The following is a 15,005-nucleotide window of genomic DNA, read 5'->3' as shown; positions in this document are numbered from 1 at the left end:
CAATTGCCCTCTATCTGGGAGCCTCTTGCTTCAAACTGGCCACAAAATAGCATCTTAGACCAACTTGGAAAGCTTTCAGCTAGGGGAACTTTCCATTCAGGAGCAATTTGGCACACACAAGATGTAATGCCTACTCATGTTTCAGAGGGGCAACCCATCTATCTGCCTGTTTTGGCAAAACCAGTGGAGACTTCTGGCCCTTTATGACTAAGAGATCAATTGTGGCAGAATGCAGAAATCACTATCCTGAGAAGGCTGGCATAGATTACTTAGATGTGTGTGTGTGTGTGTGGGGGGATGGACCAACGTAGCAAGTGGGGCAAAAATGTCACAAAATGCATATTTATATTAAAAACACTGAGCCTATGGATTGTATCCAATGTTAGTCCTACTTAAAGAGTGGGTTAGTTGAAACAAAAGGGAAAAGTCAGGCCAGCGTTGGATATGACCCAATGAATGCTGCAATTGCATTACGCAGGGCATTTCTAAAAAACAAACCCAAGCCATTCACATGGGCAAAAGTGACATGATACAGTCCTTTTGAGGTTCATACTTAAAAGGTAACCCAGAATTTTTGCCTAATATATCATGCACCCGATTCAAGAAAGGGAGTTTCAGTGTTTGAATTGTTGCCAAGGTTGGCAACATCATACAACCCGTAAAAGGGTTGGGTGGGGACAGCCTGCAGGGAGGGTTTGCAGCACTGAAAAGCCCTAGAAGCACTGAAGAAGCCAATGTGGCTTCACAAAAAGCTTAGGGATGACCTGAAAACAAAAAAGGACACATATAGGAAGTGGAAAGAAGGCCAAGTAACAAAGGAGGAGTACAGGCAGATAGCACAGAATTGCAGGGATGGCATCAGGAAGGCTAAAGCTGAGAACGAGCTGAGGTTAGCAAGGGATGCTAAAAACAACAAAAAGGCTTTCTTCAGCTACGGGCATAGTAAAAGGCAGAGGAAAGAAATGGTGGTTCAGCTATTAAATAAGGATGGCAAAACGGTAACAGATGACAAAGAAAAGGCAGACATGCTCAATTCCTACTTTGTCTCAGTCTTCTCCCAAAAGAGGGTCTATGAGCCCCCTGGCAAAGGCGAAGTACAGGCTGCAGGGGCAGGATTGCAGCTTGAGATCGATAGGCATATGGTCAAGGAACACCTCATTACTTTGAATGAGTTCAAATCTCCAGGGCCAGATGAACTGCATGCTAGAGTCATAAAGGAACTAGCAGAAGAACTCTCAGAACCGCTGTCTATTCTCTTTGAGAAATCATGGAGGACGGGGGAAGTGCCAGATGACTGGAGGGCTAACGTTGTCCCTATCTTTGAAAAGGGTAAAAAGGAGGAACCTGGGAACTACAGACCAGTCAGTCTGACATCAATCCCTGGGAAAATTCTGGAGCAGATGATAAAGGAATCCATCTAGAAGCACCTTGATAACAATGCCGTGATTACTTGAAGCCAACATGGATTTGTCAAAAACAAGTCCTGCCAGACAAATCTGATCTCATTTTTTGATCAAGTCACCTCCCTTGTAGACCGTGGGAATGCTGTAGATATCATATACCTCGACTTCAGCAAAGCTTTTGACAAAGTGCCCCATGATATCCTGATGAGCAAACTAGCTCAAAGTGGGCTAGATGAAACAACGATCCGGTGGATCCACAGTTGGCTACAGAATCGGACTCAAAGAGTGCTGATCAATGGGACCTTCTCAAACTGGGGAGAGGGAACGAGTGGGGTACCACAGGACTGGGCTCAGTCCTGGGCCCAGTGCTCTTCAACATTTTTATTAATGACTTGGAGGAGGAGGTGCAGGGAATGCTGATCAGATTTGCAGATGACACAGAATTGGGCGGGATAGCTAATACTTTGGAAGACAGAAACAAAATTCAAAGTGATGTGGATAGACTGGAGCGCTGGGCAGAAAACAGAATGACATTGAATAGGGATCAATGCCAAGTTCTGCACCTAGGAAAAAGAAACCAAACGCACAGTTACAAGATGGGGGATATGTGGCTCAACCACACAACAAGCGAGAAGGATCTTGGAAATGTTGTCGATCACAAGCTGAATAATGAACCAACAATCTGATGTGGCTGCAAAAAAGGCCAAAGCTCTTTTGGGCTGCATGAATAGAAGCATAGCTTCCAAATCCCGGGAAGTCCTAGTTCCCCTCTACTCAGCACTGGTTAGGCCTCATCTGGAGTACTGTGTCCAGTTCTGGGCACCACACTTGAAGAAGGATGCAGACAAACTGGAGAGGGTTCAGAGGAGGGCAACAAAGATGATCAGGGGACTGGAAACAAAGCCCTATGAAGAGAGACTGAAAGAACTGGGCCTGTTTAGCCTTGAGAAGACTGAGGGGAGAGATGATAGCACTCTTCCAAGTACTTGAAAGGTTGTCACAGAGAAGGCCAGGATCTCTTCTTGATCATCCCAGAGTGCAGGACACGGAATCATGGGCTCAAGTGACAGGAAGCCAGATTCCGGCTGAACATCAGGAAAAACTTCCTGACTATAAGAGCAATACGACAATGGAACCAATTACCTGGGGAGGCGGTGGGCTCTCCCACACTGGAGGCCTTCAAGACGAGGCTGGACAGCCATTTGTCAGGGATGCTCTGACTTGGATTCCTACATTGTGCAGGGGGTTGGACTCGATGGCCTTGTAAGCCCCTTCCAACCCTACTATTCTATGATTACACCACCTTGAAACATGAACAGTGCTGCGCCCTTCCCTATGTAGAGAAAAGGTTTCTTTTTTAAGTCTCAGTGGGAACCCACCTCTTATCCACACACCAAGCAAGGATCCCAACATCATGCCTGACTTTCTACAGCAGCTGCCTCACAGGTCGTGAAGCTCATCTGCCCCAGAGGAATCTTGGCTCCAAGAATGGGGCAAACACCTTCAAACTGGCAAGGGAAGGGGTCATGAGAAGTATATAGGTAACTGGCTACCCTTGGGTAGGAGATGCGTTTTAGCTCTGCTGTTTGACTGTATTTTACACCTCTGCATTGCTGCTAGGTTTTATTCTGGTTAGACTGTTCTATTGCGGTTTTAAGCGTTCAGAATTTGTATTGTTTTATGCTGCACTCTGCAGTTTTAATTTTTGTGAACCACTCAGACAGCTTCAGCTATTGGGTGGCACAGAAATGGGATAAATGTGATGACACCTTCCAGGTCCCTTCTATTCCACCGCTCTTCAATGAAGAAACCAGGCCAAGGGAGGAATACAGGGGGGCTGACAGAACTCCAAATACAGAACTGTCAGTCTAACTCAGGAATATGAGGCAGGGCTACCCAAAGCCCAGAGGCTCCAAGCCACTGGGCCCTAGTCAGTACCTTAGCCCCTCTGCTGTCCTTAATTATTCCCATCATCCACCAATGAATACTCCCAAAGCTATTTAGCAACAAGAGTTCTTGAAATCTCAAGCACATAGCCAAGGACAGCAGCCTCACAGCGATTAGAAAAGCATCTCCCAGGAGCCACAACTCTGCATTTAGCATCTACTACCTTTTCTTTCCCCTTCATGGATCACTGCCTTGTTGTGGCGAAGGGGCTTGCGTAACTCAGTGAAGCCATAAGCTATGCCGTGCAGGGCCACCCAAGATGGACAGGTCATGGCAGAGAGTTCTGACAAAATGTGGTCCACTGGAGAAGGAAATGGCAACCCACTCCAGTATTCTTGCCAAGAAAACCCCATGGAACGTATGACAAGGCTAAAAGAGATGACGCCGGAAGATGAGCCCCTCAGGTCGGAAGGTGTCCAATATGCTACTGGGGAAGAGCAGAGGGTATTTCCAAGTAGCGCCAGAAAGAGTGAAGCGGCTGGGCCAAACCCGAAAGGACACTCAGCTGTGGATGTGTCTGGTGGTGAAAAGAAAATCCGATGCTGTAAAGAACAATATTGTTTAGGAACCTGGAATGTCAGATCAATGAATCAAGGTAAGCTGGAGGTGGTCAAACATGAGATGGCAAGATTGAACATCGACATCTTGGGAATCAGCGAACTAAAATGGACAGGCATGGGCGAATTTAATTCAGGTGACCATCGTATCTACTATTGTGGGCAAGAATCCCTTAGAAGAAATGGAGTAGCGCTCATAGTCAACAAAAGGGTGGGAAAAGCAGTACTGGGGTACAATCTTAAAAATGATAGAATGATCTCAGTACGAATCCAAGGCAAACCATTCAACATCACAGTAATTCAAGTCTATTCCCCAACCACTGAGGCCGAAGAAGCTGAGGTTGATCGGTTCTATGAAGACCTACAACACCTTCTAGAACTAACACCAAAAAAAGATGTCCTCTTCATCATAGGGGATTGGAATGCTAAAGTAGGAAGTCAAGAAATCACCGGGATAACAGGCAGGCATGGCCTTGGTGTACAAAATGAAGCAGGACAAAAGCTAATAGAGTTTTGCCAAGAGAACATGCTGATCATAGCAAACACTCTTTTCCAACAGCACAAGAGGCGACTCTACACATGGACGTCACCAGATGGTCAATATCGAAATCAGATTGATTATGTCCTTTGCAGCCAAAGATGGAGAAGCTCCATACAGTCAGTAAAAACAAGACCTGGAGCTGACTGTGGCTCAGATCATGAGCTGCTTCTTGCAAAATTTCGGCTTAAATTGAAGAACGTCGGGAAAACCACTAAACCGTTCAGGTATGACCTAAATCATATCCCTGATGAATATACAGTGGAGGTGAGGAATAGATTTCAGGGATTAAACCTGATAGACAGAGTGCCTGAGGAACTATGGACGGAGGTCCGTAACATTGTTCAGGAGGCAGCAACGAAATCCGTCCCAAAGAAAAAGAAATGCAAGAAAGCAAAGTGGCTCTCTGATGAGGCTTTACAAGTAGCTGAGGAAAGAAGGGAAGCGAAAAGCAAGGGAGAAAGGGGAAGATATACCCAACTGAATGCAGAGTTCCAGAGAATAGCAAGGAGAGACAAGAAGGCCTTCTTAAATGAACAATGCAAAGAAATCGAGGAAAACAACAGAATGGGAAAGACTAGAGATCTCTTCAAGAAAATTGGAGATCTGAAGGGAACGTTTTTGTGCAAAGACGGGCATGATAAAGGACAAAGAAGGCAGGGACCTAACAAGCAGATGAGATTAAGAAGAGGTGGCAAGAATACACAGAAGAACTATACAGGAAAGATCTGAATGTCCCTGATAGCCATGACAGTGCGGTCACTGAACTTGAGCCGGACATCCTCGAGAGTGAAGTCAAGTGGGCCTTAGGAAGCATTAGTAACAACAAAGCTAGCGGAGATGACAGTATTCCAGCTGAGCTATTTAAAATCCTAAAAGATGATGCTGTTAAAGTGCTGCATTCAATATGCCAACAAATCTGGAACACTCAACAGTGGCCACAAGACTGGAAAAGGTCAGTTTACATTCCAATTCCAAAGAAGGGCAACGCCAAAGTGTTCAAACTACCGCACAATTGCGCTCATTTCACATGCCAGCAAGGTGATGCTCAAAATCCTACAAGCTAGGCTTCAGCAGTATGTGAACCGAGAACTACCAGAAGTACAAGCTGGGTTTCGAAGAGGCAGAGGAACTAGAGATCAAATCGCCAACGTTCGCTGGATCATGGAGAAAGCAAGAGAATTACAGGAAAACGTCTATTTCTGCTTCATTGACTACGCTAAAGCCTTTGATTGTGTGGATCACAACAAACTGTGGCAAATTCTTAAAGTGATGGGAGTACCAGACCACCTTACCTGTCTGCTGAGAAACCTGTACGAGGGTCAAGAAGCAACAGTAAGAACCAGACATGGAACAACCGATTGGTTCAAAATTGGGAAAGGAGTACGACAAGGCTGCATATTGTCACCCTGCTTATTTAACTTATATGCAGAGTACATCATGAGAAATGCCGGGTTGGATGAATCAGAGGTCGGAATTAAGATTGCCGGGAGAATTATCAACAACCTCCGATATGCAGACGATACCACCCTAATGGCAGAAAGCGAAGAGGATCTCAAGAGCCTCTTGTTGAGGGTGAAAGAGGAGAGTGCAAAAGCTGGTTTGAAACTCAACATTAACAAAACTAAGATCATGGCATCTGGCCCTATCACTTCCTGGCATATAGAAGGGGAAGAAATGGAAGCAGTGACAGATTTTACTTTCTTGGGCTCCAAGATCACCGCAGACGGTGACTGTAGCCCTGAAATTAAAAGACGCTTGCTCCTTGGGAGGAAAGCTATGGCAAACCTAGACAGCATAGTAAGAAGCAGAGACATCACCTTGCCGACAAAGGTCCGTCTAATCAAAGCTATGGTTTTCCCAGTAGTAATGTATGGCTGTGAGAGCTGGACTATAAGGAAGGCTGAGCACCGAAGAATTGATGCTTTCGAACTGTGGTGCTGGAGAAGACTCTTACGAGTCCCCTGGACTGCAAGGAGGTCAAATCAGTCCATCCTAAAGGAAATCAACCCTGAGTGCTCATTGGAAGGACAGATCCTGAAGCTGAAGCTCCAATATTTTGGCCACCTAATGCGAAGAGAAAACACCCTGGAAAAGACCCTGATGCTGGGAAAGACTGAAGGCAAAAGGAGAAGGGGACGGCAGAGGATGAGATGGCTAGATAGCATCACGGATGCAATGAATATGAACTTGAGCACGCTCCAGGAGAGCGCGCAGGACAGGAAGGCCTGGCGTGCTATGGTCCATGGGGTCACGAAGAGTCGGACACGACTGAACAACAACAACCTTTTCTTTAGCGCCTCCCCCCAGCTTCCTAGCTAGCTCATTTAGGTACATTGAAGATTCAGCACATGCACAATAGCCCAGGGCTACGGAGAATGGAATTTTGGTTGCCTTTCCTTGCCTTGTTGGGCTGTTCCAAGCTCCCACAACTGCAGTTTACTCCACTGGCAAGAAGATTGGCTATCTTTGCCGCATCCTCCTAACAGATTCTAGAAGCCATTTGCCCATTTCAGAGCTGGGAATTCAAGCTTGACTTGGCTCCAAGGGACAGGAACTGACCCACATGGAGAACATGCTTCACTGGAGGGGAGGAGCAGTCAAGGTTGGTCTGGAGGCTGCAGTGTAGACTGCTGCATCCAGGCTGGTTAACAGGAGAGCTTATCACCGTCGTTACACCTACACTGGGGGAACTGCACTTCCTGTGTATATACTACTGGGCCAGGATTAATGCCTTGGAGACAAGTACCCAAACCTTAAACAACTCAGAACCAGGATACTTAAATTGCCTGATCCCTTCACCAGCCTGTTTGGTCACTGCATTGATCAGGAGAAACCCTCCTTAATACTCAAGTTTTCAGAGGTCCAGATCATCACAACTCAAAATAGGGGCTTTAGTACTGTAGCGCTCAGTCTCCGTTACTCCCAACCACTATGCAGTAGGCAGGCGGCAACCCTTCTGGGTTTTGGGTGCTTGCTGAAAACGTGTTCCAACAGGCATCCCCAGCAAGGTAAACTTGTTCTCCCCATGAAGACTTGTTTTTGCACACTGCTTAGAAATTTAATGTGAGCAATTAATAATTATCCTTAGATAAACAAAACTAACCAAGACACACTGGCTTCCCAAGAGAAGTGAGCCAATGAACGGATAAATCCAAGCAAGTTGGAACTGGTGCTCACAGCTCCCTTTGTTACTTTAAAAATCTTGGGCATACCATCACTTTCATCTTCCACTGGGTGCATATTTTGTGAGGCTGATGAGGTGCCTGAGGAGCAGGTTTTACAGCATGCCTTTGCATCTTACACTCAGTCATCTCCTTGTGAAGTTCCCACCTGCTTTAATACATCCCCTTTTACCAAATGTGTTATTTCCTCCACTGCCATTATCAGGCCAAAAAGAGGAGGTGCCAGTTGATGCCTAAATGCCCAGCACTTCAAGTACAGGACATGCTGTAGTGTTCTTGATCTTCAGCTCACCACTACGTACACTATTCCTTTTGCTAACTTGTCAGAAACACTAGGCCCCGGAAGCTTCATCTTATGGGAGTACTGCTGGGACTGAGCCCCATGTTCAAACCGAGGTCTCTTGTTAGCGATTGGCTAAAAAGGGGATGCACCGACTGTCCAAAGACCCCCTTCATTAGAAAACTGTATTTCTAAGTTAGACTCCTTTTACTCTACTAGGCCAGTAACAACCAGACTTAAAGGGAGTCTTTTTTCACCTCTTAACCCTTCACCATGAGTTCCACTACCTCAGTATATTTGTATAACTCAACCATGTTTTTAGTCCCATCTTTATTTATTCATTTTGTACATATCCACTTGGCGAATTAATCTGCTAAAGCACACAATCCTCAGAGCTTTTTCCCACGCAGCCAACACTGCCATGATCCCCACTTGTTGGTTCTCTTCCAAGCAGCACGTAGCTGAAATAAAATTGAGGGGAAAAAAAAAAGGGAGTTAAAACCCAGGCAAGAGAGCTTAAAGAGTATGATCAGCGTTACATTCGAACGTCTAGAAATTCAAAAGCAGAAGCTTAAGGCCTTTCTTTTGTTCTCCACCAGGCTTCCTCAATCTGGTGCCCTTCAGGTATGTTCGACTACAACTCCCATAATCCTGTTCCAGGCAGCTAGGAATGCCCAACACCCTGTTTTCAAGTGGCTTTTCAGCCAGGGGCGTTGAATAGAGCCAGCACAAAAGCCATTACCTGCTTGTGAAGTTGACTGTAGCTTACAGTCCAAGTTTGGTCCCCAGCCTCAAAAACCAGTTTCCCACTCAACTGTCCTTTTCTTCATCAACCTGCCAAGACAAACTTGCATTACTAAAAGCATCCTCACAGGGGAGGTGCAACCATGTCCACCCCTCACCCACCCCTCAGCAAAATAAACAACATTTCCCACAAAAAGGCTTCCATAGCCCACTTGTAGAACACTGCCCCCCCATCTCAAAAAGCCCAGTGTGGGCCAACTCTGTTCCGAGACTGTGAATCTGTGCCTCCCTCAGCCTGGCCAATAGCACATGATCCCACAAAAAGCAGTTAGTCACTGTTGATAATGGTTGCTTAGGAATAGTGTGGGCTATGGGGAGAAAGTTAAAATGCAAACAAGATGGCAAAGACCGTTAACAGTTACGTGACTTAAGTGAAGTCTTAAAGAAGAGTCTCCAGAGATGAGCAAAATCACTTGGGGGAGAACTCAGTTCCCCATCTCACATCTAACATATCAGCAAAGAGATGGCTGTGCAACACACGCCCCCTTCTGACCCATGTCAAATTTATGCCACAAAAGCCGAAGACTCAATACAGGAAAGAACGTTTTTTTAAGTCTTTTTTTTTTTTTTTAGCTGACCAAACTTGGCAGAGAAAATTTTGTGCACATAGGTTAACATTCAGACTTTTAAAACAATTATATATATATATATATATGAGCTCTCAACAGGAGGAAGGGATGCGGACATGAGGAAAAGAGTTACCTCGAATTACGGGACTATCCCCACATATGAACTAGCCAAGAGAGCCGCTTTCGTCTCAGAGGTTCTCTCTGTTGGAGGCACAACACTTCTTTTTCGCCAAGGCACTGCCGTTTTCCATACGCTAGCAGAGAATTCTTAGAACTTAGAAGGCAACGACAAAGCTAGCTAAATTAGGTCACAGTTATCTGCCTTGGAACACTGTCAGACTAGCAGCAGCTGACCCGGTAAGAGACTCCGTTGTAGGGTTCATGTTTGGCTGGCTTTCAGCTAGCGAGCTGTCACCTAGTTCTTGCTTACACTAGTATGGACTCATTGCTGTTATAAGCTATTTGTTCTGCATCACTAGGAGCACATTACTACAGGAACCAGAGAAATTCACAGTATTGTTTTCAAAGGTTGGATCAATTCCAGCCAAACGTAAGTGGTCCCATGAAGGGCAAGGAGAGTTGCTATGTCACTTGGAGACTTTTGCTTCCCTCACTCTCAAGCTGTCTGCTTATCTAGTTAGGTAAAAAAGACAAGAGAATTTATGTTAAGCTTCCACTACCGATGCTGGGCCTGCATAAGTCTCCCTACAACAAGCTTTTCCCTCTCTGCTGCTGTCCTGTCTAGCTGTACACTTTTTTCACTATCATCCAGGATTGTGTTGTGCAGCAAGACGTAAGATTTCAAGAGCAATTTTTTTTCAGATGGACTTTTAATAGGCTTCGTGAAGCCAAAGGAAAACCGTACAAGAAATCCTTTTCACCACTTCAAAATTACAACATCAATTGAATTAGGCATACTTTCTTCCAGTAAAAAAAGGACAATAAAAACAAACATTTTTTTTTCGATGACCCTCTTGCGTGGTTAAGATTTGCAGAGTCTCTCTGGGTTAAGTTTTATGGCATACAAGTAAGTCTCTCAATGCAAGTTGAACATACAAGCAAGTATCTCTTTAGATATATCAAGGTGGGTTGCCTTTTTTAAAATTCATACCCAGGCTACAATACCTACCTTGCTACACTAAAGTTTATGTTACAAAATGATGCACTAAACAAAAAAAAAAAAAAGAGTTCACAGCTTGCTCAGCTTCTACCGAACTATTAAGGTCCTTTCTTGCTCAAAAGAAAAACAGATATGGGGCTCAAAAACCTTCCGGTCTTTTTCTTTAAAAAAACTAGAAACACACACACACACACACACCTCTGCTCACAAATGAACTAAAATCTTAAGTGCTTTAAAAAAAATGTTAAAACACTTGAGAGGAAAAAACCCAAAGCTTTCTTTGAGTCTGAACAGACCATCATATATTAGAAGCTGTCAGGCTGTGTTTTTGACAAGGTCAGAACTGTGAGTTTACTACAAAAGTGAGAATACAAAGGAGATGACTACACAAGAACGATTTCAGCGAAGCTCCAAAAATCTTTATAAATACAGCCATTGGAAGGACGATCTTGAGCCAGGAAGGTTTTTTACTCGTTGTGTGTAGCTGAGGACAAGAAGCAGGCACAGTTGTAAAGGCACTGAAGCATAGACAAGTTCCAGCATTTTTCCTCCCCTACTTGTTTGCCAAGCACCTAAAAGGCTAGCTTGCTACCTCTTGGCCCACCCCTTTTCACTCCTGGACTTTTGAGAGGATCTCTGGTGTGTTATTTTCAGCTTCAGAAAACGCTAGTTAGGTATGCTTTGCCTTTGAATCCAACTAGAGCAACACATGCATTAACGAGGGTTTTTTTTTTCCTGCTTTTCCGTGGCATGAGTGCTTAAGGCCTGCCAAAGGAGTGACGCTTCTCATGGGCAAGGAGATTGTCAGCAACAGGCTCAGAGCGAACCTTACAGCACTTCCAAGGTTATCACTGCAAGATCAAAAGGGGCTCCGAGCATGCCCGTGTCAGCATATCCTCCTTTCCCTAAGGATCTAAGACTTACCGTAACTGTCGTAGCTGTCTCTGTAGGACCCTCCTGAAGGCCTGTCACCATAGCTGCCTTGACTCCTGCTGTGGAAGGCAGATGGAAAAAAAACATCTTCGTTTACTAGGCACATCTACAGCCACGAGAAGTGTGGACTAACAACTTCTCAACCCACTTGACAAACCCGATCACTTGCAATTACCTGCTGCTGTAGTAGTCTCTGGATCCACTGTATCCCCCACTTCTGGATTCAAATCTGCTGCCACCACTGTAGCCTCTGTCTCCACCAGCACCTGGAAAGGGAAACAGCACAGGGGCTGAAATGTTTCCACGTGGCTGCAATCAAGCCAGAAACCAGAAGAGACTCGAGAGCACCAGCTCACCTCTGGAAAAGCCCCGGCCCCGGGCTCTGCCTCCACGGAAAAAGCCTCTGCCTCCAGCTGAGCCCCCTCTGTATCCACGGGATCTGTTCTCAGACGATTTGCCGGCTTGATCAACTCTGATCTGGCGGCCATCAACAGACTGAAAAAAAGGCGTCTCGCGTCAATCCTCTGGTGTACAAGCCGCCATCATAATAAGCACACACAAACTGTTGCTCACTCACTGAGACACCCAGCTGCGTATTAAATATCAGGGTAAATCCTGAGATATGCTTACAAACTTGTGTTTCCCCGAACTGTCAAGTTGATAGCCACTGCCACACACTGAAACGATGCCTTGTCATGAAATGTAACCACACCCCCGAAGGTTCGATTTTCTGTTCTATCAACACTAAGAACAGCTATGCCTCACCTTCCCGTTCATGGCCATCATTGCATCTTTTGCATCATCAATATTCTCAAAGGTGACAAAGCCGAACCCTCGTGATCTCTGGGTTTCTCGGTCTTTTACAACGACGACTAGAAGGAAGAGAACAGACACTGAACGCATCTTTAAGGTTACTTCTAATGTTTTACGATGCTTTTATGATTATTTTCTCAAATTTTTGTAAGCCTTGGAGGGCTTCAAGAAAGGTGGAATAGTAAAACAACAACAAATAATAATGCCCCTTAAGATCTGGGTAAAGCACAGTGTAAAACTGAATTTATTCTGCAGGGGCATTCGCAGCCTAAAGAAATAAGGTTCTATCTTGTACCTGCTCTGAACCCAAATCCGTATAGAAAACAAAGCCAACTGTATCATTAAATTTTTTTTTGTACCTTCAGATATCTGTCCATATTTAGAGAAGACTTGCTCCAGTGACTGTTCATTCGTGTCAAAACTGAGCCCACCAACGAAGAGCTTCCCTTCATCCGATGCCATTTTCTCCCTGCAAGCAAAAGGCAAGCCTCAAGTTTAGCACTGACAAAGATGCAACACCGCCCCCCGCCCCCCCGCAAATGATCGCAAAACGTTGGTCTTGAACTGGTGGGAGAGCACCGGTAGGCGGCAGGCTGCATTCACAACGTAGTACTGTTTTCTTTCTCATTTCTTTTTAAGAACAACGCAAAAGAGAACATAGTTCCATTATTATTATCAGTTATGTCAACAAAGGTGAAGCTGTTTCTGCTACAAACTTCCCCTTCAATATAACTATTAAAAATACAGGAGCCCTGCCTCTTTTTTTTTTGCATCTCAGTAACCTAAAGAAACAAATGCATATACAGGGGAAAAAATCATCCTGTGTGCAACCAGGGACAGAAAACATATGAAACCATCTTAAAAGAGGACACCGTGGCATGCCACAGCTGTTTATGTATGATGACCCTCCTCTACCTCATCCCTCCACTCCCCTTACCCTCACTGTGCCTTTTCACCTTTTTAAAAAGTTTCTACACCAGAACACTAGGCTTGCCAACTCATTTTTCGTTTATGCTGGGAAAGACTGAAGGCAAAAGGAGGAGGGGACGGCAGAGGATGAGATGGCTAGATAGCATCACCGATGCAATGAATATGGACTTGAGCACACTCCGGGAGAGAGCGCAGGACAGGAAGGCCTGGCGTGCTGTGGTCCATGGGGTCACGAAGAGTCGGACACGACTTAACGACTGAACAACAACAACATGACCATGAATACTCTGAATGTGGACTTTAATTTAAAAAAAAAACACATTTTATCAGCCACATTGGGGCACTTTTTAATGTTCTGTCTGAAAAAACAGGGTGAGTACTCCATTTAGAAATCTGCATAGAAGCAAATCAGCAATCACAAATGCAATAAACGAGCGCTTAAGTCAGTAAGCCAAACTTTTATGTGCATACACACAAAATAGCAAGCCAGGGGTAATAAATGGGCATGTAAGGCTGTACTCAGAATTGTATATCCATGCATAAGCAAACTATATAACATTTTATCTTGTAAACTCCGCTATGATGTATTTTTTTTAAATGAAAAATAGTACAGAAATATGGAAATTAAATAGGTAAAAAAGTAGCAATCAAAACGTAATAAACAAACATGCACGTAAGCAGGTGTTACAAACTGCTCAGCTTCCCCAGGATCTTTTTTTAAATTACAGCGTTTTGACAGTTTAATGTGCTGTACTCCCCAGCCCCCATTCCCCGGGAAAGGGCAATTAAGCCATCCCTCTTCGGCGCATGCGCGCGGGGCTCAAACAGCACCTCGCAGCTGGCCCGCGCATGCGCAAACACCAAGCGCTCCTCTTCCCGCACCTCCGCCAGCAGCGCGGCTCCTCCCCGGCGCATGCGCAGCGCCGCCACCCGGCCGCTTCCCCCCCGCCGCCATTTTGAGGTTTCCCCCCAAAAGCCGGTCGCGGAAGCCATTTTGTGTTTTTTTGTTTTTGTTTTCGCTCGCTACCGCCCACCTCCCTCACACCATAAGGCTATTAAAACAAGCACCCGCTATTCCCGCAGACATCAACTAGCCACTTATATTATTATAAACCAAAACCTATATTTCTCTTAAAAAAAAAAAAAACACTTCTCTCGCGCGAGCCACCGATTCCCCGCCCCTCCTTACCGATGCGGTTTCACAGCTACCAAAACGAAGCACAGCCTTCAAAATCCCAGCACGAACTACGCAGCGGCTTGGCTGCGCCGCCGCTTATATACCTCCTCAAGGGCTCCACCTACCTCATGAATATTCAAACGAGGCCGGCATGGTAAAATGGCGCCCGCTCTGCCCCGCCCCTCTCCCGCAGGCATGAGGTAATCCTCAACAGAAGCTTCCCATTGGTTGGACTCTGATTAATATTCATGAAAAGACGAAGCGGAGGGGGAGCGATGGTGGCGGGGCGGGGACATTCTTCTCCAACTCCTCCTTCTCTTTCGTTCCACCACCACGTGGGGCCGGGTGCAAAAAAAAAAAGAAAAGAAAAGAAAGAAAGACGTGATTGGATGAATGGAGGATGCGGGTTTGGTTGGTAAGGGCAACAAGCCCTGCCTCTCCACCTCTGGCGAGCTGATTGGTCAATATTCCTCAACAGCCAACCTCAGCCAACCCGCACCTCAACAAGATAGGGGGAGGGAGGAGAAGAGAGAAAATGGGCGGGGCTATGCTGACCTACTTTCGCGCCCTTGTCAGCAATGCGGCGCGGCTTTTGCCGCAGCGAACGAAAGGGGGGACGGCTCGGCCACGGAGGAAGGAGGAGAGTGGGCGCCATTTTGGAGAGGGCGCGCAGCGTGCCCCCCGCAGTACCCAGAATGCAAAGCGCGGAAAAATTTGCCCAAACGCCTCACGGATGTCGTCGAAAAGAC

At 45.7% G+C, this 15,005-nt stretch overlaps 1 protein-coding gene across 2 annotated transcripts; it reads right to left on the bottom strand.

Annotated features, from left to right (window-relative positions):
• Positions 1-8,209: 8,209 nt before the first annotated feature.
• CIRBP (cold inducible RNA binding protein) lies at positions 8,210-14,328 on the bottom strand. Of its 2 annotated transcripts, XR_014786484.1 has the most exons (8): positions 14,269-14,328; positions 12,509-12,618; positions 12,102-12,208; positions 11,693-11,831; positions 11,512-11,602; positions 11,328-11,395; positions 8,653-8,744; positions 8,210-8,371 (listed from the first exon to the last, which is right to left on the bottom strand). XR_014786484.1 is itself a non-coding variant. In XM_084825807.1 (7 exons), the coding sequence occupies exons 2-7, from the start codon at positions 12,609-12,611 to the stop codon at positions 10,871-10,873; spliced, it is 525 nt and encodes a 174-aa protein (XP_084681933.1). In that variant the 5' UTR covers positions 12,612-12,618; positions 14,269-14,328; the 3' UTR covers positions 9,241-10,870. The 2 variants fall into 2 exon arrangements, 1 of the variants encoding a protein (XP_084681933.1); XM_084825807.1 differs by lacking the exons at positions 8,210-8,371; positions 8,653-8,744 and adding an exon at positions 9,241-10,887.
• Positions 14,329-15,005: the final 677 nt, after the last annotated feature.

The sequence above is a fragment of the Heloderma suspectum genome, chromosome Z, assembly GCF_057233095.1.
Source record: "Heloderma suspectum isolate Gila_16-S chromosome Z, 16-S_ref, whole genome shotgun sequence".
NCBI lineage: Eukaryota > Metazoa > Chordata > Lepidosauria > Squamata > Helodermatidae > Heloderma > Heloderma suspectum.
Note: the sequence above shows the minus strand (reverse complement) of the source record. Positions and strands in the feature narration are given on the sequence as shown.